Source organism: Homalodisca vitripennis, chromosome 2, assembly GCF_021130785.1.
Source record: "Homalodisca vitripennis isolate AUS2020 chromosome 2, UT_GWSS_2.1, whole genome shotgun sequence".
Classification (NCBI taxonomy): domain Eukaryota; kingdom Metazoa; phylum Arthropoda; class Insecta; order Hemiptera; family Cicadellidae; genus Homalodisca; species Homalodisca vitripennis.
In genome coordinates this window covers 175,875,483-175,899,260 of record NC_060208.1, presented here as the reverse complement: position 1 = coordinate 175,899,260, position 23,778 = coordinate 175,875,483, and the positions used below count along the sequence as shown (strand labels likewise).

At 33.2% G+C, this 23,778-nt stretch overlaps 1 protein-coding gene across 2 annotated transcripts in view; it reads left to right on the top strand.

Moving 5' to 3' along the window:
• Positions 1–2,466: 2,466 nt before the first annotated feature.
• LOC124355071 (trafficking protein particle complex subunit 8) overlaps positions 2,467–23,778 on the top strand; it is a 30,655-nt gene continuing 9,343 nt past the window's right edge. Inside the window, exons 1-6 of one of the 2 annotated variants that reach the window (XM_046805998.1) lie at positions 2,468–2,862; positions 6,054–6,215; positions 12,556–12,669; positions 13,681–13,855; positions 15,236–15,383; positions 17,424–17,579. In XM_046805998.1, the coding sequence (XP_046661954.1) occupies positions 2,706–2,862; positions 6,054–6,215; positions 12,556–12,669; positions 13,681–13,855; positions 15,236–15,383; positions 17,424–17,579 (912 nt within the window). In that variant the 5' untranslated portion in view covers positions 2,468–2,705. Of the gene's footprint in view, positions 2,863–6,053; positions 6,216–12,555; positions 12,670–13,680; positions 13,856–15,235; positions 15,384–17,423; positions 17,580–23,778 lie in introns of both variants that reach the window. The other variant, XM_046805999.1, reaches the window with a different exon arrangement.

Here is a 23,778-nt window from a genome sequence, read left to right as displayed (position 1 = left end):
ATCTAATGTTCAGCATAGTTAACAATTATTATCATCATCTCTTTGTGAGATTAGAATAATTTAAATTCCATTTCGATGTTTTAACTTTAACTTGAGCTTCTAAACAACTAATATATTCAGTATTGAGTAATGCACGAAGGCATACATAACATTTTGAAACTGGTTATCCAAACCTAGCCAGATCGTAGCTATATTAAACAATTAATATATTTGAGTGCATTGCCAAAATGATGGCATCCTGTTTGGTTTAGTGATTGTAACATATTTGAACGGAAATTTTGCATTATGTCGTGATTTTTGTTATTGCCTTTGCTAACGGTGTGCAGAGTACAGTAGGTTTATATTTGTATGTAAAACTGTTTTAGTAGTTAACTTTGGTGTATCCATCGTTTTGAATTGTTTTATCTAAATCTATTGTTTTATATTTGACAGGTAAAAAGATAACAAACCCTAGTTTTTGAAACGCCGCGTTTCTTCGATTTTAACGTATAATCCCAAATATTTATGTTATTTGTTATACAAAATAGTTTCATTGGACGTTAATACACGGTGCAAAAGCGATTCTCAGATTGTAAAGGCTTTTTGGAACCTCGTTAAAAAGTCACTGGATATCAGCATGTTGTGTGATGGAAACCTCTTCGAAATGGCAACTACAGACATTTTTTGAGATTTTTGATAGTCTAAAGTTTGTCAGGTTCACAAAGATGATGTGCAGGCTTTCAAAGTAACAGCTCATATACGGACCAGGCATGGTATCACAATGAAAGAGATGCGAGCTGAAGTGTTTGTTGTCGTGCTAGAACTACCAGCGAGTTATCCAGTAGTTTCCATTTATTGGATCGAACAAGGACTCCTTTGTATAAAACAGCGTTGAAAGTTCCTGAACATACAAATTCCTTATGAGCTACCCCACCAAAATACATTGAAAAATGTCTTTACGTTTGATTGGAATACTATCGCTTTCTTAGAGACGGGAGTTCGAAATGTTCATTTAGCATTGAACTTTGGTCCTTTGTTTGCGGGCTTACTGGAACAGCTGTAAACCATAGCTAGTTATTATTACTCTAAAATCCCGGTTAACTTTCAAACTGCTTTAACGGTTCACGGAAAGCTTCAACTCTTTGTTTTTTTTTTTGTTAATTACCAAACCTTGTGGCTTTAATTTTACGAGAATTGCCCTTACATTTAAATTTAAGAAATAATTCAGTAAACAGTTGTCCTGCATATGTTGAGGTCTGCGGAGATTAATCTTTTCTTACTCTCAAAGGACTTGGTGGGCTCAGTAGATTTTTATACAGGTACTATATTTACTCAGTACAATAATATTTCTTTTTAACACTCAACTCAAATTTATTAAATACAACAGATAGATTCACACTGTTTCATTGAATCTGATGTGATTGTTTCCACTTGATCAGGCTCACTAATATTACTGCTAAGAACCTATCATTTCTCATAACTCACTATTAATGCAGTTGCAGCTAATTATTACAAGTGGCAGATTCACACACCTCTATCCGGTATGTTACTATCTTAAACAATCTAACAACAAATCCCGCATTTAGGGAGCCTGCTGCGTCTACTTGCCACCAAGAGGAAACATCGAGAGGAGGGAGTATAGATATAAGCCAGCCAAACAGAATAAACACAATATATATATATATACCAAACACGTATTTGCTAAATTGATTGATATCTGTCGGAGGCCTTGTGTGCGTGTTACAGGGGAAAAAATACGAGCTCGTTTCTGACTAGAAGTAAGTCTTTGAACATGTTTAAAACCTATATCAGAGGATGATTCTGTTAACATACTAAGTTCAACATTTCCCAAAAAGCTACATTTGGGATAGCTCACTTATTAATCAAAGGCATAAAATGTGTTAAGACAAATATTCAACTTTAAAAAATCATAAAGAGTTAACGTAATAATATTAAGTAGACCATTCATTATAAAAATAATTTCATTGGTGGAAAAAGTATGTAGGCTAGCTAGCATTATACAGAAGGATATCAATTTTTTAAGTTATATTGATGAGATCAAATCAATTTTTTTCTACAAAATAACACACTTTAATGAATAACCAAATAAGCCAAATAAGCTATAAATAAAGTTTTAACCGAATTAAAAGTAACATATTAATTTTAGGTAGCATAACTTTTTAGAATTGGAAGAATGTTATTAATACATATAATTAGCACGTATATCAATATTATCAATAGCTGTTTATTTTTATAGATTCGTTTTTAGAGAGTCGTGAATAGGTTTGAATAGGTTCTTTTGTTGCTAAATAATCTATAATGTTGTCCAGGAGCCAGCGTTAACGAAACTCTGGCCTAGGTTCTACCGTTTCCTTCGATTTATGTTCTTAACATTATTTTCTCTATGGTTCACAGTCCTAATGCAATTCGGTTCGCAGCTGAGCAAAGTTTGTTTTATTTCGTTCTTGTGCCTGATACAGCTGTTCTGTCTAATTTGCTAGTTGTAGTAGAGTAGTAGCATCATCAAGTTTTGTGGGCGAGTCTTTATCGTCATCATGTTGTATTTCTGTATAACTTTTTGATTTAAAATCATAGGTGTTAATCTGCAGTGTTTCTTTCAATAATGCAATAGTTTCATTAAGTTGTTAATAAGTTCTAAACAACAATGGTGACATTCTAATTGGTTTACTACATTTAACTAAGGTGCTGTAAATCAAGGTTCTACAATGTCTCACTTTAAAATGTCATACCAGGACTTCATTCAAAGTTCATTTTCTCCTTTAGTGGCTGTGATGTGTAGTCCTTTAGTTGATCAAATATGCAAGAAAAACAATTTATCATTTACTGAAATGATTCAGCCATTTTGCAAACTTAACTCTGAGGGTTGGTATAATTTTACCCAGTTAAAGTAATTATTAATATTATTGTTTTAAGGAACTATTAGTAATTAATTATATATTATATAATTAAACAATCAAGATAAGACTTTAGCTTTGTTAAAATTATATGATATCAGGAGGTATGTAGTATATTATATACCCCTTTGACTGATTTTAATTGAAGAGATAAGTAGCCATTTCTAATATTTGTATTGTTTACTCTATTTTTGTGAATTAAGTCAATAGACCTATGTTGTAAGCCAATACAGTATTAACTTTCTTCAGCTGCAGTAAAATAAGTAGCCACCACTACAATTGAATCATTGATATTCATTTTAACTTAATAACATTAGAACATAAAACCAATATTTAATACTTTTATTTTTGTGAGGCCTTTTGATAGCAAGGCTATCTTTGTCAGACACATCACAAAAGTCATGGTGTTAATATCGCTGTTTTACTTGTAGCCACTACTCAAATACCAAAAAAAATGATATAGTTTGTTTGAATTAATTTGAAACACTATTGTTATTTAATACTTTTATATTAATTTATCAAGAACCGGCAAATATTAATTGTAAATAACTATAATTAGAATGTTTGTGTATTCAATAGTAGATATTTCTAATTATTAATTTGGTATCCTGATTCAATATTGGTGGTGGTTGCTTACTGTACTGTAGCAGCCTATTTATTATTAATACAGTATTGATTGTCATTAGGTGACACTTATTTTTTAATTATTATAGGTGGATGTTTTTTTTCTTAATATTCATAGATTGATTATCAAGATGTACAAACAAAAGAGAAGCTCCATTCCAGCACTCATTTCGAACCAAGGAAAGAAAGGAACAATTATAACAAATAGTTAGTGTATGTGGAAAAAATACTGTAATGTTACAGTCTTCCCAGGCATTATCCAGATTATTATACTCCCCATTAACCATATTACAAATTTACTCTCTTCTTTGCTCTGCATGATATAAACATACAGTAGAATGTTCTTAGAGGGCACTTAATGAAAAGCCTCTTGAAAAAAGTATAATCTTTGCTGATGGCAGATTACCTTTATGCATGCTCAGTGAATATTGCATATTTTTTAAGCAATTATGCAACTGATGAGACAATGAAAACACCTTTTCATCTAGAGCACACTCAATTTTTTTAAGTAAACCAGACAGATTTCTTTTATAGTCTGGGTGTCTGTGATATGAAAACATAGCAAAGAGTTTGTTTTGAACGTCTTTGTAGATCCCTTCAGACAGATGTGGACTTCAGATTCCTGGACTTCAGTTTGTGAGAGTATGATATTTCAGATGCTCACTAAGCAAAGATGAAGTGGAGCTAAACTCAACATTCATATGCAGGAAAAGTTTTAACACAATCTTCTTCAGCTACTTTTAAAGAAAATATCTGTTGAAGAAACAGAAATATTACAGTGTTGCTAGTGGTACACAACACTTGAGGTGGTACTAGCTAAATAGTTATTACAGTACTAAATCACAGTAATATATGAAAGTAAGGGGAATTTGAGATCAATTTTGAATTTAGACAAATTAATTAAATTGAATTATTTAATTAATATTATGGCATAAATAAAATATTTGATTAATATTAAAGGAATGAGTGTGCATAAGTGATAGGGCAAATTGAAATAATTGAATATTAAAAACATAATTAATTGATGATAAATAAAAAATGCAAAGCTATAGTTAAAATTAAGTGAAATTTGGGATAACACAAATTGATTATCACTAAATATTAACAGGTTCAAATTAAAAAAACTTGAAGTTATAACATATCTAGAGAAAATAGTGAAATGAAAGATCTCATTCATTACAGTCTAGGACCAGAGAGACATTCTAATAATTGTATTAGTACAAAACTGGTTTTTCTTGAAATTTGTAGAGGAATCTTTCATAAGAAATAAATCTATTGTCAATCAAGTTGGATTTAATGGATATCAAAATGGGAGGTTATCAGAATTATGTTAAAAATTGTAAACAATAATTTTTGTCTTAGATTACATTTTTCCTGGCTTGTTATTCTTAAAACAAACCATCAGAGACACAAAAGGTCTATCACTTATGTTCAGATAGCATTATTGTGATTGTTCTATACATCAGGAGAAAGTTTTTTAGGCTACAGAATAAAATATTTTTTTAACACCACAGCTTAGCTTTGGATAGCATTATTGAAATTATTTTGTAATTGGTAGACTGCTGAATAAAATGTTTTCTAACACCACAGCTTAGCTTTGGATAACATTATTGAGATTATTCTGTACATTGGTAAACTGTTGAATAAAATGTTTTCTAACACAACAGCTTATATTTAGGTAACGTTATTGGGATTATTATGTATGTAAGGAGCGAGAGAGCTATAGACTGCTGAATAAAATGTTTTCTAACACAACAGCTTATATTTAGGTAACGTTATTGGGATTATTATGTATGTAAGGAGCGAGAGAGCTATAGACTGCTGAATAAAATGTTTTCTAACACAACAGCTTATATTTAGGTAACGTTATTGGGATTATTATGTATGTAAGGAGCGAGAGAGCTATAGACTGCTGAATAAAATGTTTTCTAACACAACAGCTTATATTTAGGTAACGTTATTGGGATTATTATGTATGTAAGGAGCGAGAGAGCTATAGACTGCTGAATAAAATGTTTTCTAACACAACAGCTTATATTTAGGTAACGTTATTGGGATTATTATGTATGTAAGGAGCGAGAGAGCTATAGACTGCTGAATAAAATGTTTTCTAACACAACAGCTTATATTTAGGTAACGTTATTGGGATTATTATGTATGTAAGGAGCGAGAGAGCTATAGACTGCTGAATAAAATGTTTTCTAACACAACAGCTTATATTTAGGTAACGTTATTGGGATTATTATGTATGTAAGGAGCGAGAGAGCTATAGACTGCTGAATGAAATGTTTTCTAATAGTTGAATGTGACAAGTTGTTTTTTAATATAATACCCTTCTTGATCATGCATGAAAAATAAAGAATGTGTTCACCTTGCTGTATTTTAAATTCTAGTTAAAGTTTCAACTTTTTTAATTTGTTTCTGTATACATTTTGAAAATAAAACACCAATTTATGATTGCTTATAACAGGTAGTACATTGAAAAAAAAAATGTAATCACTCACTAAACATGAGAATTCATGTTTCTGTTTTCAGCGTCCTTTAGAGATCCATCAGGGGTAATGATCTCCATTAAAAATCTCAGAATAAATGTTTCTGATGTGAACTCTAGACCTCCTCAACCTACAATGGCAAGGAAATTTCTGAATGAATCAGTTAGCTGCCATATAAATGACAGAACCACCACTTTAGATGTTGGTAAGTATTGTATTTAGATTCTTATCTAAAATAATTAACTAAGACTATTAGTTGTTTTGCATAAGTTTTTGATGATGGAGGGTTTTTGAAGGTAACAATATTTTCTTTCCTATATTTACCATTGTTAAGTGAAACAAAAATTTGTCAAGAAAAAAAATGATACTATCACAATTAAGACTAGATACAAATTTAAATCAAATTTGTTTTACAATGTTGTAATCAATATAAATTGAAATACATTTATATAAAGTCTATGTATTAGTGGATTATAAGCTACTTGAAACGACCAAGTAAGCTAATTCAGTTCTAAGCAAAAATAAAAATATGCGGGTACAAATTTAATAAACAACAACAGTTTTTAATTTTTACTATCATGTTATTTATTATTATTTTATTTTTTATAATTGTAACCTAAATAATTAAATCTGGTACTAACTTACACTAAGAGTTATCTTCTCTCATTGTTTTCCGTAATGAGCCTTGTGAAGTCAGGTGATTCGCACAATATATTTCTGATTTTGAACGTGTAGGGGAAATTCTGGTTTCTGTGAAGTATATTTTTGTTGTCACTGCTGAGATTGACCTGTTGCTCCGATCAAGAAAATAGGACATACATTTTATCCATAGGTCCGAGAAGACACTGTGGTCAGAAACTCTATTTCTAGTCTAAGAGCTTTTAGTAACCTATCCTGAGGGATTAGTGGATAGAGTGAAAGATCTCAACTTCTAGCTGTGTTTAGGGGGCCGTCCCTAAATTACATAACACTCTAGGGTTTTTATTTGCAGTACTGTACACTCTACCCCACAACGGTGTGTGTACTGTTTTGGGGTAGAGTGGGAAGGTTATGGTGTTGTATTGTGCAACTATTAAATCTTAACTATTAATTGCTTAAATTTGTTCAAAAAGTTTGCCTGGCTTTCCCCAAATATTTTAAAGTAGTATTTTGTTTTTTTCTCTTAAAAGTAAACAGAAAGAAGTCTAAATCCTCCATTTAAATGCCTTCTTAGATGATAAAGCATTTTGTTAAATTTTGTTGTTGATGGCAGTGTTATGTAATTATTGAAACAGTTATAAGTCCATTACAAAGTGAGAAAGGGGTTATGAAAAGTCCGATTTTTACATTACGTAATTAAAGGACACTCCCTAAGACCATTGAATAGACCAAATTTTGTGTTAAATCTCTCTGCTGTATATCAAACCACTTTTAATACAATGTGCAGTAATACAGTGTTTATAGTCATATTCATGTATTATTGCTGCACATATACAAAACCTTTTTGGACCAGCCCGATTTACTGATTTTTTTCACCCAACTAATGACTGGTATGTTTAATTTGACTTCGCAAAGCATATGAAGAATTTTTGGTCGTATATACTAAAAAAGGCATTCTATATAAAATGGTAATGATGGAACGCAATAATGCTTAGCAAATAAGAGATGGAGAGAGCTACTTGTCTATAAAAATGTATCCATATTTATACCTTGGAATTCTTGATCGCACTAACTCGTTGAGAGTGAATTGTGGAATGAAATTAGAAATGTGAGTAATAGACAGCAGAAGGCATATCCTCCTCATTCAGCTGCTGTTAAGAGCTAAATTAGCCCTTTAATCCTACAAGTGTGTTTTAAGAAAATACAAAAAATTACTTTTTGTAATCATTATAAATTTTAAAATAAAATGTCACACAACTAGAGTATAAGATGTTTTGGGAAGTTTGTATCGTAATAGCAAAAATGATACAAATGATACAATGTTGTGTGAGGGATAGGAAATTTATTTAGTTTTAGAAAAACATAAATTATGTTGAAATACATGTAACAAAATGACTAAAATTGGAAAAATAAAATGCAGTAATGTGTATTAGTTAAAAAATGCACAAAAGATGGATTTTTTTGTTTTCTTAGAATAAGAATCTGAGAAATTGCACTTAGTTTTAAATGGACCTTTGAGTTGGTTCTGGAGTGATAGGATATTCTGGATGGGTAAGGTTGGGGGTTGGGGCTCCCTCCTGTCGGTTTTTTGACATTAATCTCAGTCATGTCTCCTTGGAATAAGTGGAGGCCAGTACTGCACCACCCTCTCTAGTCAAAGCAAACAGGGGTGGGACACCCATATTTCTTGGCAAGCAACTGCCATTAACACTTAGGGACCCACCAACTCCAACAGTCATCCTCCTCAGTAGACTAGACCTATTGATCTATCCTTGCATCCCTATATCTCAAACATTTGCAGTTAGTGTGCTGCTCCTGGATGTCCATAAGATAGCCCAGATTTAAGTGACACATCGGTTTTTGCTGCACCTAGTGTAGATTCAACTGTAAGGTATAAACCAGCCAGAAAGAATGTACCCTCGTGGGGGAATGATATAACATACTCCCAGTAACTGAGGGTATTCTTTAGGTCTGAATATTAGGTAAATTTTGTTTGTAATATCAAACTATTATTCAATATCATATTAACACATCCAATTCATTAATCATTAAAGTGCTGATTACATTTTTCACAATGCTGAACCTTTTTTGCTACCTCGTTTATACAGGGTGTTCAACTTAAAAGAGGCCCCAAATCTGTGTAAAATATTGACAAACACTTACATTGTACTGAATTACAACAAATGTCGTCCATCCATTTCTATACACTTGTCAATACGTTTCACCACGTTCCTGGCCACTGTTCTTAGCTGTACTCTGTCTATCTCATTAATTGCATTGATAATGTTTATCGTATAATTTATATCTTAGCTAGATAACTAGTCAAACTATTGTTTTCATAATAATTCTATTTAGTGCATTACTGTTGTAATTTTTAAGTGTATTTCATGTACAGTTGCTGGAATAAACATTCATTCATTCTTCAATTCCTGTAGGGTATGAGGATTGTTCCTGTAAAGAATTTCTATTAAGTAGCACCACAAAATGAAGTCAAGACTAAACAGATCAGCTGTGTTGGCCAACAATCCTCTTGAAATTATTCTTCCATAACACATTCTGTATCATCTCCATACTAGAGCAAGCTGTATGGCAAGTGGTACCATCCTGTTGTAGCCAGCAATAATGCTCATATCCTTGCAATAAGCCTACAAACTGTTGGATAATGTTTTTGTAAAGGGCAGCATTCACGGTTGTTTCAAGAACCAAATGTCCTATTATTCTTCCCCTTTAAACCCCACACTATACACCTATTTGTTTGGTTGTAGGGTAGTTTCGATGAAAATGTGCCGGTTGACAGTACCCCAGGTTTTGGTTATTATAATAACCTCCAAGATGAAACCAAGCTTCATCTGTAAAGAACACTTGATTTTAAATGGCAGTGTTGCCTCTAATGAATGTCTTGAACCATTGGCAGTAGTGAACCCTTTTAACATTATCAGGATTGTTTATTTCAAGGAAAACCAGCATTCGGTATCATGTCATGATGCTTGTCTAACACTAAACCTGTTTCATGAAACTTTTTAACTAACTTCTGTATTAAACTGGTGCTTCATTTTAAGATGTGTCAATTAAACGTTGTCGACACACAGCAGGATATTTCGTCACTAAATAAGTTTCAATCATATATATAGTTCTTCAACAGTTATAAGCGCATTTTAACAAACAACAATACACTAATGACCTAACCTCACTTTGTTCGAATGTCAATGCTTAACCTTCAATGGTTCAACTGTAATACGCGAGGAATAAATCGTCATTCCCACTCCAGCTCCAGTCATACCAACATTACAGTATTTTATCCGTTTCACACAAATATATGTGTGAGTAATGGGGCCTCTTTTAAGTTGAACACTCTATACTTACAATTTGTTTTTTATACCATTTATTTTTGAGCTAGGGCTATTACACACAAATTTTCAGCAAATTTAGAAAAATAATATAAAAATAAATTAAATTATTTACTTTTATTGTCTGCGTATTGGCCATCTTTTTGTAAAATGGGCAAATTTTTGTATTTAATTTGTTACTTAGCGGTTGTGTAGATCACATACTAATATATCAAAATGAAAATCCATTATATACAAACAATTCCCTATTTATTTGTAATTACAGAAATATATAACTTTTGAGCATTATTTCAAAGGATAAAAGTAATAAATGTCATCATGTAAAAGACAGACTGATGGCAGACGCTCAGCTGACAAAAATACAGCTAACTTAGTAGTTACAGCTTTCGATAATACAATAGCTAAACATATCGATAGAGAATTTATTTCCGTGTAATATCATATCAAATATATCTTGATATGAAAAGAATTATTGAAATTACAATGGAATCAATGAACCAATGTTTTAATTCTCCCGATAGAGATGGTTAGTGCTTGGAGAGAATCGATGTTCAAAATCCCGATCGAGACGACTAGCACTTTGAATGTTCGTGGAATCTAAGATTAATAAAATAGAAGTGATGGATTGATTGATAATGTGTAATGTATTTAGATGATTGGTGCAGGTCACCATTTATACTATAATAATGTTTTAATTTGCCTTACTCATACTATAAATGATAATTTTAGTGACTTACAATTTTTAAACTTTTAACGTAGATATAGATTGTATTTATTTTAGGCTCTGTAGGCCTACTTAGTGATATTTTTAATATCACACTTGACTTTGTCAATACAATTTTGTAATTGTTGGACGACAATAAAATGATTCTGATTCTGATTCTGATTCTGATTCTGATTCTATTTACAATTGAAAATGTCATGATACAATTAAATGCAAACTCAAAACAAGGACAACAGTTTATGTTTAAGTTAAATAATGATCTTTTAATTATAATCTTTATCCGTCCTAAAGTTTTGTTTCACAAACTAAAATTTGATTTAATGTTTTTTACTTGTTTACATTAAAAATTCCAGATTAAACAAGTGACTTATCCGTGTAATTTTCAGTGCTAACAGATGGATCATCTACAGTCTGATTAATTTCCTATTAATTGCTTAACACAAAGTGTAAGACTCTCTATAGTTATGTTGTGAAAAGTGATAATCTTTATTTCTGGAAGTTATGTGTAGCATAGATATCAATTCAAACTCATATATACAAGTAAAGGTAGGATGATGGTTTATGCAGTCTCAAACTAAGTCTTGTCGATTAAGCTTACTTTAATCTCGGTAATTATATTAGGCCTGGAGTAATTATCTGCAAATAAGATCAGAAGTACTTTTTCCACTCTTGAGTTTTGTTGTTTTTAATGTTTACCTCTCTGGTTTTTGTAGATAATTTATTAAAATTTACGATTTAAAACATCTTGTGTTGTGAATTGCTTAGGCACAGGTATTTTTACCAAAGTTATTAGTCATTGCATAGCAGATTCTTTATTGATTCACTACTAAAACCATAACATGTATACATGTTTTTAGTTTTTGAAATTACTAGCAAGTTTTCTTAAGTCTTTTTCTTTTTTGACAAAATTGTAACATCATCTTCAATTCCAATGAACTTATTTTCCCCTTGTCAAACGGAACACCAGTAGAGGAAGTTGTATTTGAAATTCCTAAAAAGTGTTTGTGAATTCCTCTTCTAATTAAAAATTACTGATGTATTTTAGACATATTCTTGCTGGCTTATCATCTATGTACTAATCTAACTGCATTTCAAACTGAGAGGTGCAATCATAGGAGCCATGATTTGTGAAATAAAATAAAGATTATCATAATGTGAAGATTTCTTCTTTGAACCACCTTTCAAATTCTGAACTCTCTTTTAAAGTGTACTTATAACACAGCAAAACTAATTCTGCTAATGGAGCTATGTTTTGAAAATAAACACATTTTTAGTTTTTACAAAGATGATTGTGCTATAGTAACAAAATAATCTTGGTTTTAACTATATTTTTGCTGATATAACACTGTTCTTACATACATTAAATGCTTCCTTTATTTGAATTAACATATTTGATGTGTTTCTGGATTTTAAAATCTTGTTTTGAAACAACAAAAGTAAATCTTCTGCTCAGTGCAGCATCTGAAATCCGATGTTGTCACAGACTTTACTTCTGGAATCTGGAGTCCACATTCGTGAAGAGATGAAAATGAACTCTTTGCATTGTTTTGACATCAGAGTTACCTAGACTACAAAATCAAGAGTAATCTAGATTGAGGAATTCTCTTTAGGAGAAAATTAAGTGTCGACAATGTGGATCTCTTCAGACGGACGTGAATTACATTCAGGAGTAAAGACTGTAATGGCATCAATTTTCAGACACTCTTCTAAATCACTGGGGAAAGTGATCAGTATAGTAAAAGGCATTTAGTAAAATTCATACCTAGTTTTTAGATTAGATACTGAGGACTTTATTTTTAAATAATAAATGTGTATAAATTCCCTGTGATTTCCAGGTGGTATTAACCTCCAAGTACCTGTATCAGTGCCATGGTTTGAAGCTTGGCGTGACACTTTTCTCCAAGTGCAGTTCCCCTCGGACCACGAGTTCACAAAACATTACGTGGCTTGTATCCTTTCATGTGACACAGTTGCGATTTTTAAACTATACTATATAATACTATAGACTATATAGATTATAATTATGGTCTCCTGCATAGTCTGTTCCAAAAGTCTTTGGGAGACTGGGATATTTTTTTTGAACAGTAATTTATTAATTCTGTTCCTTTAGATAGGTGTAAATTGTTTTTCTTTTTAAGTAATAAATTTGTTGACAACTTTTTAAGTAAAAAATTGGGTAACAACCTTCCAACATACATTTTTAAGCAGGACATTTGTCATGTGATCAATTGAAGGTATAACAAAAAGAGTTTTAATGCAAAATATATATTTTTATTTAAGTTTATTTAGGATTAGCTACAGTTCAAAATTAAACAAACATTCTAAAACAGTTCAGAACAGTGCTAGTCTGAACACATTCTGACTAAACAACACTGTTGTTTAGTGTTTAGTGAATAGCAGGTTCCACAAGAGAGGAGAAAAGACAACACTTTAGTTATCCTTGCACTATTCTTAGAAAATTATTGGTCACCTTTTTGTCCATGAACAAGGATGGTCTTTATTCAGTCTGAAATATGACCATTAATGCCATGGTCCAAGACTGCATCAAATTTGCCAAAGTGCCAGAGTTGTCATAAACCCCCTGTAATTTTCTCTTCTAGATGAATTATGGGAAATTTTATGAAAGAGGTCTCTGGCCCATCTGTCTTTTAGATTTATTACAGGCTAAAAGTTAATAAAATATCCATTAATACATTTCCTGATAAAAAACTGCCACCACCAAATCTGGCTTCAGTTTCCTAGCACATTCAATGTTTTTTTGACATTCATCAGACTATTTTAATGGTAGTGTTTGAACAGCAAATAAGTCTGCTGAATATGTAACTGTTCCAGAGTATTTGTTGATATAATCAATATACTTCATTATCAAATGAATGACCCAGTTAGTTGTAACTTCAAATCAATAGACAGAAATCTGTATGGGTTGTTGTATCTATAGTTTTCTGAGCAGTACTATGCAGGTATGCTGGTTGTAAGCTCGAGAGAGACCAGTCCGCTGGACATGTTCGTACAGATGGGCTCCCAGTTACAGCAGATGCAGACTATCTCCCCTGCCAAGTTGCCCAAGTGGTTCAGTCCGGCTGTACTGAGGTACCACATCCTGCTGCACGACAACACTGAGGGAGACACACCGTTGTGAGTAGCTTATTCTTTTACGTTCTCACTATGGTTTGTACTTGACCAGTTATATGTTGTGGTGTTACCTGTTGCTGTTTGTGCCTCTTGTGTAGGATCGTTATTACTCCATATTGATTACCTAGTGTAAAATCAGTGTTAAGTCATGATGTGTGTCGGTAGCCACACGTTGGCTGCAATACTGAACGGGATCGGTTTGTAATGTAGCTTAACGTGGTTGTAGTAGTTTAAATGTGATCGGTTATATGTTGTGGTGTTACCTGTTGCTGTTTGTGCCTCTTGTGTAGGATCGTTATTACTCCATATTGATTACCTAGTGTAGAATCAGTGTTAAGTCATGATGTGTGTCGGTAGCCACACGTTGGCTGCAATACTGAACGGGATCGGTTTGTAATGTAGCTCAACGTGGTTGTAGTAGTTTAAGTGTGATCGGTTATATGTTGTGGTCTCAAATAGGTGTAGCCACTTGAAGTGTGTCGATGATTTGTGTTCTGTGGGATATTGTTATTACCTCACGTTGTCTGTGCAATCTGTGTGTGATTGTTCATATATTCATTATTTGCCACATTAATTAATTTAGATAACTTCCACCAGTTTTCACCAGAGTCCACCAATTTTCCTTTTTTAATTACTCTGAGTTACAAGTGTTCACAAGAAAGTGTTTCAAAACACGATGCAATAAATGTACTTTAATTCACTTTAAGATCACTATAAAGAATACATTTTGAAAGGAATTGAACTATTTCTGTATACTTATGTGACCATGATAAATTAGTAAACATATCGCTGAGTGTGTCGAGTTCAGTGTCAAGTCAATTACGCACTATGTGCCTCTGATGGTATTTTAATACTTGCGACAAATGATTGAACGTTTGATTGCATACAATCACTTATTTGTTATTCAGTGTTTTGGCATGGCGAGAGCCAAGAATTGCAACAAAAACAAAACATTGTGCAATTATTACAAGCTCAAACATTTATATTATATGTTTCGTGCTTACTGCAATCACACTGGCTAATCAATCAATCATAATGATTTAACTCACCTTTTGAAAAAGAACAACTACTAAAGTTTTAGATGTATAATGTATGTTCTGCCCTTCAACAACCATAGCAATAAGAAGTTAATATAAAATAAATAGTATTAGAAAGTAAATTAATTTGACTTGTTAATTTATTAGGGCTGGATGACAAAATGTAAAGCCATGAAATTGTATTTCCTTATTAGTTTTATTGTTCTGAAAAATCGACATATCTGTGAACCATTTTACAAGGGTTTCTGAAAATAAAAATGCTTGTTACTCATTATATATTTTGAATATTTATTTTACTGAAGTGTTCAGAGTTGAATGTTATTTTGACCTTTTTTTTTATTTTCAGAGCTGAAAGCTTATTTGAAACTATGAAAACTACATATGGTGTGAACAATGTTTTCTTCCTGAGTATCAACTCCCAGCAAGCATCTACTTCGGAGACGCATATGCCCGATCCGTGGAGTCAATTTCTAACCAGACAACTACAATCTCAGGTACAGTGCCAACTGGAAGTTGCTCTCGTAGCATTGTCCGATCCGCTTAAAATGCCTTCTGTTGAGCAATTTTTGTGTCATGATTGTATCGTAGCTCAAATAAAAGCAATCCACTTTTATAGACATTTTAACATAATTATTTTTAAACATAAGAATACTGTAATAAACCGCAATTCCACAAACGATTTTGTGTAAGACACTTTTGAAATGGAAATTTGTCAAGTAAAATACATATTTGGTTCAGTTAACTTTTCTTCCTGAATTTGTACTATGTAAGTCTTTTAACAGTAACACAACTACTCTTTTTTTCCTTAAATTGGAACCTTATGTTACTTAAAAATGATTTTTTCCCCTTGATTATGGTATTACATAAAGGGATAATGAGCTTCCTCTACACAAAAATACAAATCCTAAATGAAAGAATATAAATATTCATATTTTTTAATAAATGTAAACGGCTTGCCTTATTTGTTGCCTTTACAAACAACAAAGGTCACAGCAAAGTTATCATCAAGACCAATCAAGAGGTAAGTAATATGATGAATTTGTATAAATTTAGTGAAAAAAAAAAATAAATTCACTTAAGACTGTTAAACCAAAAGTAACCTATGTTAATATCATTCAAGAGTAAACCTCTACTAGTTGCTTGTATTTTGAATATTCTCATTTTGAAATACATTGAAGGTATAACTTACAATAGTGTTTCTTTAACTTACTGTGCCATCTTTTAATGCAACAGTTATTTATATAAAACACTGTTTTATATCAGTTTCAATACAGTAAGCTCTTGTTAATAAACAAACATGACAACAGAGGCTATTGTGATGTATTGTGAGGCAAAGTAGCCTTCTAGTAAAATTAAAACACACAAGTTTTAATAGGCAACTAAGTAAAGAATTTTAATTGGAAAATCTCAGCAGGATCTAACCCAGTTAATTATAAACGTTTATGGTACACTTACCAGTGTATGAAACCAGGTACTGTACTCTGGTTTGTGTTTATACAGATTCCTAGCTCAATGTAACTACTATTGGATTAAAATTATAGGTTCAATATAAATTAAGTCAATTAACAACAACCTAACAAGTTAAGCTGCAATAACAGAAGCTTGTTTATTTGTGCATGTATACATGTAAAGCAAAAATTTACAAACTTTCAGTTTTAATAATGTCAAAAACAATGAAAAATGTTATTGGTGCTTTTCAACCAAACTGCACCTTTGAAAATTCATAACTGAGAGACTTGTGATCCGATAATGACCAAATTTTGTATAAAAAATAGTTACAAGTATACTGTTTTTGTATTAAATTTCATAATTATATAAAAAAATTGTTATATATTATCATTTTAACTATTTTTGACCAGGCGGTTTAAAAAATTCGACATTGGTCTGTTCTGGTGCTCTGAAAATCATCTTGGGTAATGTAACTTTGTAAACTGCTATTTAAAACATTAAATTTTTAGTACAGATTTAATTGAATAGGTTTTATTAATTTACCATGGTCAGAATCTGCTTGTTTGAATGTGCAAACCACCAGACTTCCTATGGCGAGTTGAAGAAGATACTTAACATGAACAATTGAACATATGAAGATAAAAATCATCCAAAAAGTTTTAACTGCCGAAATCTTTCTAAAGTCATCCAACCATTAGCTAACACAGAATTGTGCCTTATTGAAAAAGACAACATTATCATTAGTGTGAGTTATAGCAACCAATAAACTTATTAATCAAGAAGCTGTGCTCAAAAGAGTAAAGTCTTTTGGATTCAAAAAGAGTAATTTGATTCCACCAGCACAAAATTTAAGATGAAACTGAAGTACATGCCAATCGTCTTACTTCACATTTCAGTCTCATATTTAATGTAAGTAACAACACTCCAAACATACTCGATTAGGTGACACAAATAACGAGAGTTTACTGTATTTTAACACTGATTCTGTATATTTTGTATGTTCTCCGCCTTGCATGTGACTGGAGGTGAGTATATCCATCGGTTGTACATTGTTGACTTCCTTCAGCATGTGATTGATGTTGAAGGATGTCAACGAAGCAGACTTGGAGTTAGCCCGGAACCATTTAGAAGGGCTAAATATTGTGGAGACTGCACAGGAGGCGGGGGAGTCCACTCCCACCACCCCCATAATAATGCATCCTCTCAGTCCTGTCTCAGACAGCAACAGTGCTTTCGACAAGGTCAGTAGATTGTGCATATGTGCTAACGCATCTGAATGTTGGGTCGAGCGCTTTCAACCACTTTTGCTTAGTAGGTGTTGATTGCACCGTAAGGGTGGTGATATTCTTTCTAATCACTATATATATATTACATTGTGTTTCTCTGCTAGTATATAATTTGTTGGTTCCGGCTTTATTTGCTGTTAGGTGTTCTTTTTTTCGGTTTCCTTAATATTTGATGTCAAAAAATTAACCCACTAATTTAATTCACTTAAAGTGCTTGATTCTTTGTACTTGTCAGCATCATACAGACTACTAAACAGCTATATTGTGTGTGGCACAAAAAGAATCTAACTTCTACAACACTGATTTTACTCCACTTTACCTCTGATTTGATTAGCTATAAAACTATTGGTAAGGCAGTGTGTCAACGACTTACTCTATCAGACTTTACCAGTTGATTTGCCGTTTGAAATAAAGCTTAGTCAAATGCTCCTTGAAAAATCAACTCTTAAACCTCAAAAAAGTGAGTTCAAAAATTGGTTATGTTATATTGGTTTAATAATAAATAGGTTATAATTTAGAAAGAAGATTATGTACTTTTAGAAATTAATTGTGCACTCTATTGGGCACAAAGAAATAACATGAATGTGTTAATATTATTCTCCACTAGATCGCATTTCTGATCAGGCAAATGATTATGATTAGTAGTATACTTTGGCCGTTCCTGGGACAACGCACCCGAGAGACCGGTTCTGGGACAAACCGTGTGAGACCGAATCTGGGACAGAATTTTTTAGAGAGCGACTAAGAGTGTGAGTACGGGTAGTCAGAACCGCGCTGGTATAAAATAGACATAGAGTTATTCTTCAAATCTTTCAAGTCACGTTTATGAACGTTAAATTACGTTTATACTTAAACGTCAAATTACGTTTATGAACGTCAAATTACGTTTATGAACGTTAAATTACGTTTATACTTAAACGTCAAATTACGTTTATGAACGTTAAATTACGTTTATGAACGTTAAATTACGTTTATACTTAAACGTCAAATTACGTTTATGAACGTTAAATTACGTTTATACTTAAACGTTAAATTACGTTTATGAACGTTAAATAACGTTTATACTTAAACGTCAAATTACGTTTATGAACGTTAAATTTACGTTTTATGAACGTCAAATTACGTTTATACTTAAACGTCAAATTACGTTTATGAACGTTTAAATTTTACGTTTTATGAAACGTCAAATTACGTTTATGAACGTCAAATTACGTTTATACTGGTACGTTTTACAACGAAGTATTATTCAACACTTAGTTTCCTTTTTAAATTGCACATATATTTCCTTTTTTGTGGTTTAGCTGTAGTATTAATAGATATTGAACCCATGAGGTGTTTTCCAGCACTCAAAACAGAGAGCCTCAAATTGGTTGAAAGTCATGTCAGAACCTACAAAGTCCTGGAACACTCTCTTTGTATAGTACTTGTTCATTGTAAACAGACACAACAGATTAACATTGTTTCGTATGACCTGCATATCAACTCGACCATAGCTCTGACTCAGGTAGACACAAGAAATCCCTTTATGACGTCCTCTAATGAAATAGTCTTTGATTTTAGTTTGCTCTTCTAGGAGGCAGTCATCAAATACCACAAGTGAGTTTGGTTTGCAGTCATCGATAGAAATGAGATCTTGACAGGACGAATAGAAAAACGCTATTTGTCTTCTAAGGTTTTTTTTCTAATCTACTGTATTGTTCACGCAGATCTACATATGCAGGTTGTTCTATTGAACGACTGAACACGTATAGATTCTTGAACGGAAACTCCATCTTTGTTGTAAATGAAATTCAATAACAAGTTCGTTTTAACCACTCCCAGACGGTCCTACAATAAGACACCGTATTGGTCTAGGTAAAAATTGGTCTTCGAATTTATCTTTGCAATACACTTGAATTTCCATAGTATGTTCTCTTACATACATTTACAATTTAACAGTTTTCGCATATTCTATAATGACCCCATGCTAGGGTTCGGATATTGTCTTCGAGTACGAAACGCTTGTCGTCCTTTGATGAAAGTACCACTTTATGGTGTTCTACGCTGTAGAGATTGTGTGCTTGACTCCGAATTGTATTCATCGTTTTGTAGTGCTCGATGTTACTAAACAAACAGTCTTTAATAGTTGCTAAAGGTAATTTCATTTTCAACTACAGCTTTTTTCACGCCCTTAGACCTCTTTATGAAATGGTTGTCTTCTATATTGCTCGCATACATCTTGGATCGTAGTCCTACAAACTCTCGCATGATTCGACCATTAAGTTCATCTTTCATTTTACCCAGAACTTTTTTGTTTACGTGGGGAAGCCCATATTGGTTGGGGTTGGGGTAGTCACTTGTATCAAATAATCCAAATTAATGTTTCATGTCTTCATAGAAGTTTTTCGTTTTGATGTCATATATCAGGGAATCGGTATCGGTGTACACCATTTTTATATTAGATCCATACTTCTCTTCCATTACATTGTAGTGGAAATCATACATCAGTGTCTTTGATATGTCTAGAATACTCATACCTACGTAAATAGGTTTATTTAACAAAAGTTTTTTCTTACTAAAATGTACAGCAACTAGGTTTTCTGTAAAGATGGTTCGACTCTTAAAGTTCGGTTTGCTAACCATCTTTCCACTAATTTGGACTTAGTACCCAAACGAATGTCCACACGATTTCTCATATTTTCCATAGTTTTTCCAAAAACTGAGTTGTTCATAAGTTTGAAAAAGTCTTTCTCAAAATCATTTTTCGCCTTTTGTACGCTCCATGGTATTCAGATTAATGTACGGTTGCAACCAATTGCTTTGACTGAAACTAAGAACTCTATGAACATGTTTTAGTTTCATACCCAGACTCAAATAAAGCTTTAAATTTTTTGTAGTGTACGACATACTTTTCTTTGCCATAGAGAGTTGTCAGAAGCTTTGCCATTTTCGATCCTGGTGGGACTCTACGTTCTGGAGCGAGAGGTAGATCAGAGTGTACGTCGTGTAGTTCTTCAGGATATTCCAAAATCAACTTCTAATATGTAGCCTGTGGGTGAATCATCACTAACTTTCATTACATCGATGTCTGTACTGCTCCACTGAAAGTTTGCATATGGTAGTTTTACAGACATTGCCCACCCATACAGGTTGTTTGCATCCAAGTACATGAGGTAGTTGTTTGGTTTTCGATTTGTCGTAGTCTATTCATGTAGGGATTGTTTGCCTTCGCATATCGATGAGAACACTGTGAAATACCACCACGAATACCTTTTTCAACCATGAGTACCATATCGTTGTCAGTCAATAGGGACAGTTCAACTTTTGTAATTTTTAGCATTGCGTTCCAAGCCAACCCAGGTGCTGTGAAATACCATGCAGGATCTAATTTGTATGTATTGAGACATACATCCTGAAGTTTTCCATAACATCTGCAAGCAGCAAGACATCGGTTTCGTTATATAGCATTGTATATTCTTTCATGTTCTGAATGTTAAAGGCGGTCCATACATCGCACGCATGTTTGTAATCTTCATTTGTTATGTGTTGTTTATTCAGTCTATTGTAAAATTCTTCTTGACTAGGTAGTGATGTTTCACTCTATTTTTCTATACTGTCCATGTAGTCGTAAGGGTACACTCCTTTTCGTAGCAATAAATTGAGGTCCTTACCATTGTAATATGTTGAGATGTGTTTTGAATTGAGATCTAGTCAGATTCTTTGCCAACCTATCGAGACTTTGTGACATGAACTTGAATGAATCGATGAATCGTAGTTCAATTCCACCTTCCACACTGACCGTAAAGGAAATGTACCGCTCCTCGTTGTTGGGTATCAATGATATGCGATTTTGGAACTTACCAAACTCTTTAATGAAAAGGTGAGTATCGTAACCTGCTAAATTATGAATGAAAACAGGAATGAACCTAGGTTTTTTGAAATTGATGTTACACTTGTTGTGAGCTGCTCCTCTAAACAAACCCGTCAAAATGGTTATGGTCTCTAACACGATCATCACCAAGAAAATTTCCACAGATATGACACGTAGTAGTAGATTCAAAACATTTCCTGTTGCTCTTTTGTCATCAACTGCATGGGGGACTATTGCTTCACTCTTGTAAAGTTCATTAATCCTTATCGACTCCTCAATCAATGATTTTACAAATACATGTGCAGCATCGTCTCCAAAGTATTTAATCGGTGGTTTGGAAAAGCCGTCTTCTGACACCCCATACATACAGAAGGGAAATGGCATTATGTTTCTGATATTTAATAGTGAACGACTGGTGATTACCATTACAATCCACTTTACACGGTTGACATGTTGAAATAGGTGCTAGACAGCATTCAAAGTCTGCGTAATACACAAAGGGCACTCTCATTGAGCAATTGAAATCTTTAAATCTAATTACAGTTCCTGGCTCTGGTAGTTCCAATTTCACAGCATCGTGTGTGTTACAGTCTTCTCTATGCTTGATGAGTAAATCCTCTCTCGTAAAGTGTTGCAAACACCTATTGCATATCCACATCTTATGTCCATTTCGTGAGATCTGTGAACTAACCAAACGGGACATATCTTTGATCCAGCAGTAGTGAGTGTTTGTTTTTTTCTCTGATAAACAGTAGATTAACATGTTTTTTCCATCTCGTTATCAGTTATTCTCAGCGGGAATATATCGAACTTGTCATCATAAGCATAGACATTAACAGAAATTCTACTACGTCTTTCAAACTTTGCTATATCATCAAGTTTCATGGGGCATTCGCAAGTTGCTAGTGCATGAAGCAGCTCTCGTTTGAAAGGTTCGTAATTGCTGATTCTTTCTGGATGAACCTTAACTGGATGTAAAGCTGCCAGAATAGACCACATAAAACATTTCTGATCTTCGTTTTTTACATTAATAACAGCCTTTTTGGATTGAATCTGTTTTGGTAGAACCACATAGCTGGATCCGTGAAAAGGAACGTATCGTTGACTCCTGATCTCCAAGTCTTTCACACTTTTTTAGTGACCATTGAGAACCGTTTGCCTCAAACTCCTCCATCTCAACCAACATCTTAAAGTTTTTGCTGAGTTATAATAGTCAGACAGAGACGTTGTCGAGTAAAGAATTTCATTTTTTCGTTTTAAAGTTCATGACTTGAGTCACCTCCACATCGTTTATTTATTTTCTTGAATTCAGCATGATAAACCATGTTTACCTTAAGATTCTTTTCTTTTACAGCTTCCTGAAGTTTGTCAACAACGAGTGGTTTTGCATATCTCAAGAAACATTTTTGGATCTTTGATCCCACGTTTGTTCATAAATCACATACGTTTTCAATCTTCCCGTGAATGCCGACTGGACTTCTGATATTTCATCAAGTATTGTCTGTGACTCCTCTGGAGTACGTACCGGAACCAGATGAGGTGTTGAAGGTGATTCTGTTTCAGACAGAAGCTGTCTCTCTTCCATGGTAAGGACTAATCGAATTCTCACTATTAATTGTACTAGTCGGTGTCTCACTAATAATCTTTTTCACACCTGTAGTAATCTTTTGCGGTCTAGTCGGTTTTCGGATTCATCGCTTCAAGAGCTATATCGTTTGTATTGACCTTCGGTACTTGTTTGACTTCCCTTGGTCGTTTTGGGTATTTCTTTACCAGCATGTTGATGTCTGGAGTAGGTGCCGGCAGTCTTGGTGTCAGTCTCGTAATGGGTAATATTTCACTCCTGTATCGAGGACCTTCATGAAGTGCTGACAAACGGATATGACGTTTCGATTGTTTGTGACATTTCCAGTTGGATGACTCTATTGGTGTTTCACAAATCCAACACATTTTACTTTTAGGAGCTGGTTTGATTTCCATCTTTTTCAGACGTTCGTTATTATGTCATACCATGCTGGTTTTTGGCACATTTCTGAGATTTTTGGTGCCGAGCCATGTTGGAAACCGTTATTTCCTTACTGCATTTTTGGACACGGTCCTTCTGGGGTTTTATTTGAGCACGTACATCGGTCGGGACTAAGCACGTTGTATGTTGGACTCTGGGATATGTAGTGGTGAATGGTATACAGGACTATATGGTATATGCAGTGAATAGTCTTGACTTATCCGGAACTTCAAATGGTGGTGGACCAAGTATTGATATAATTTTCGATGAATCGGGGTGTATCCTTTTTACTGGTGGTT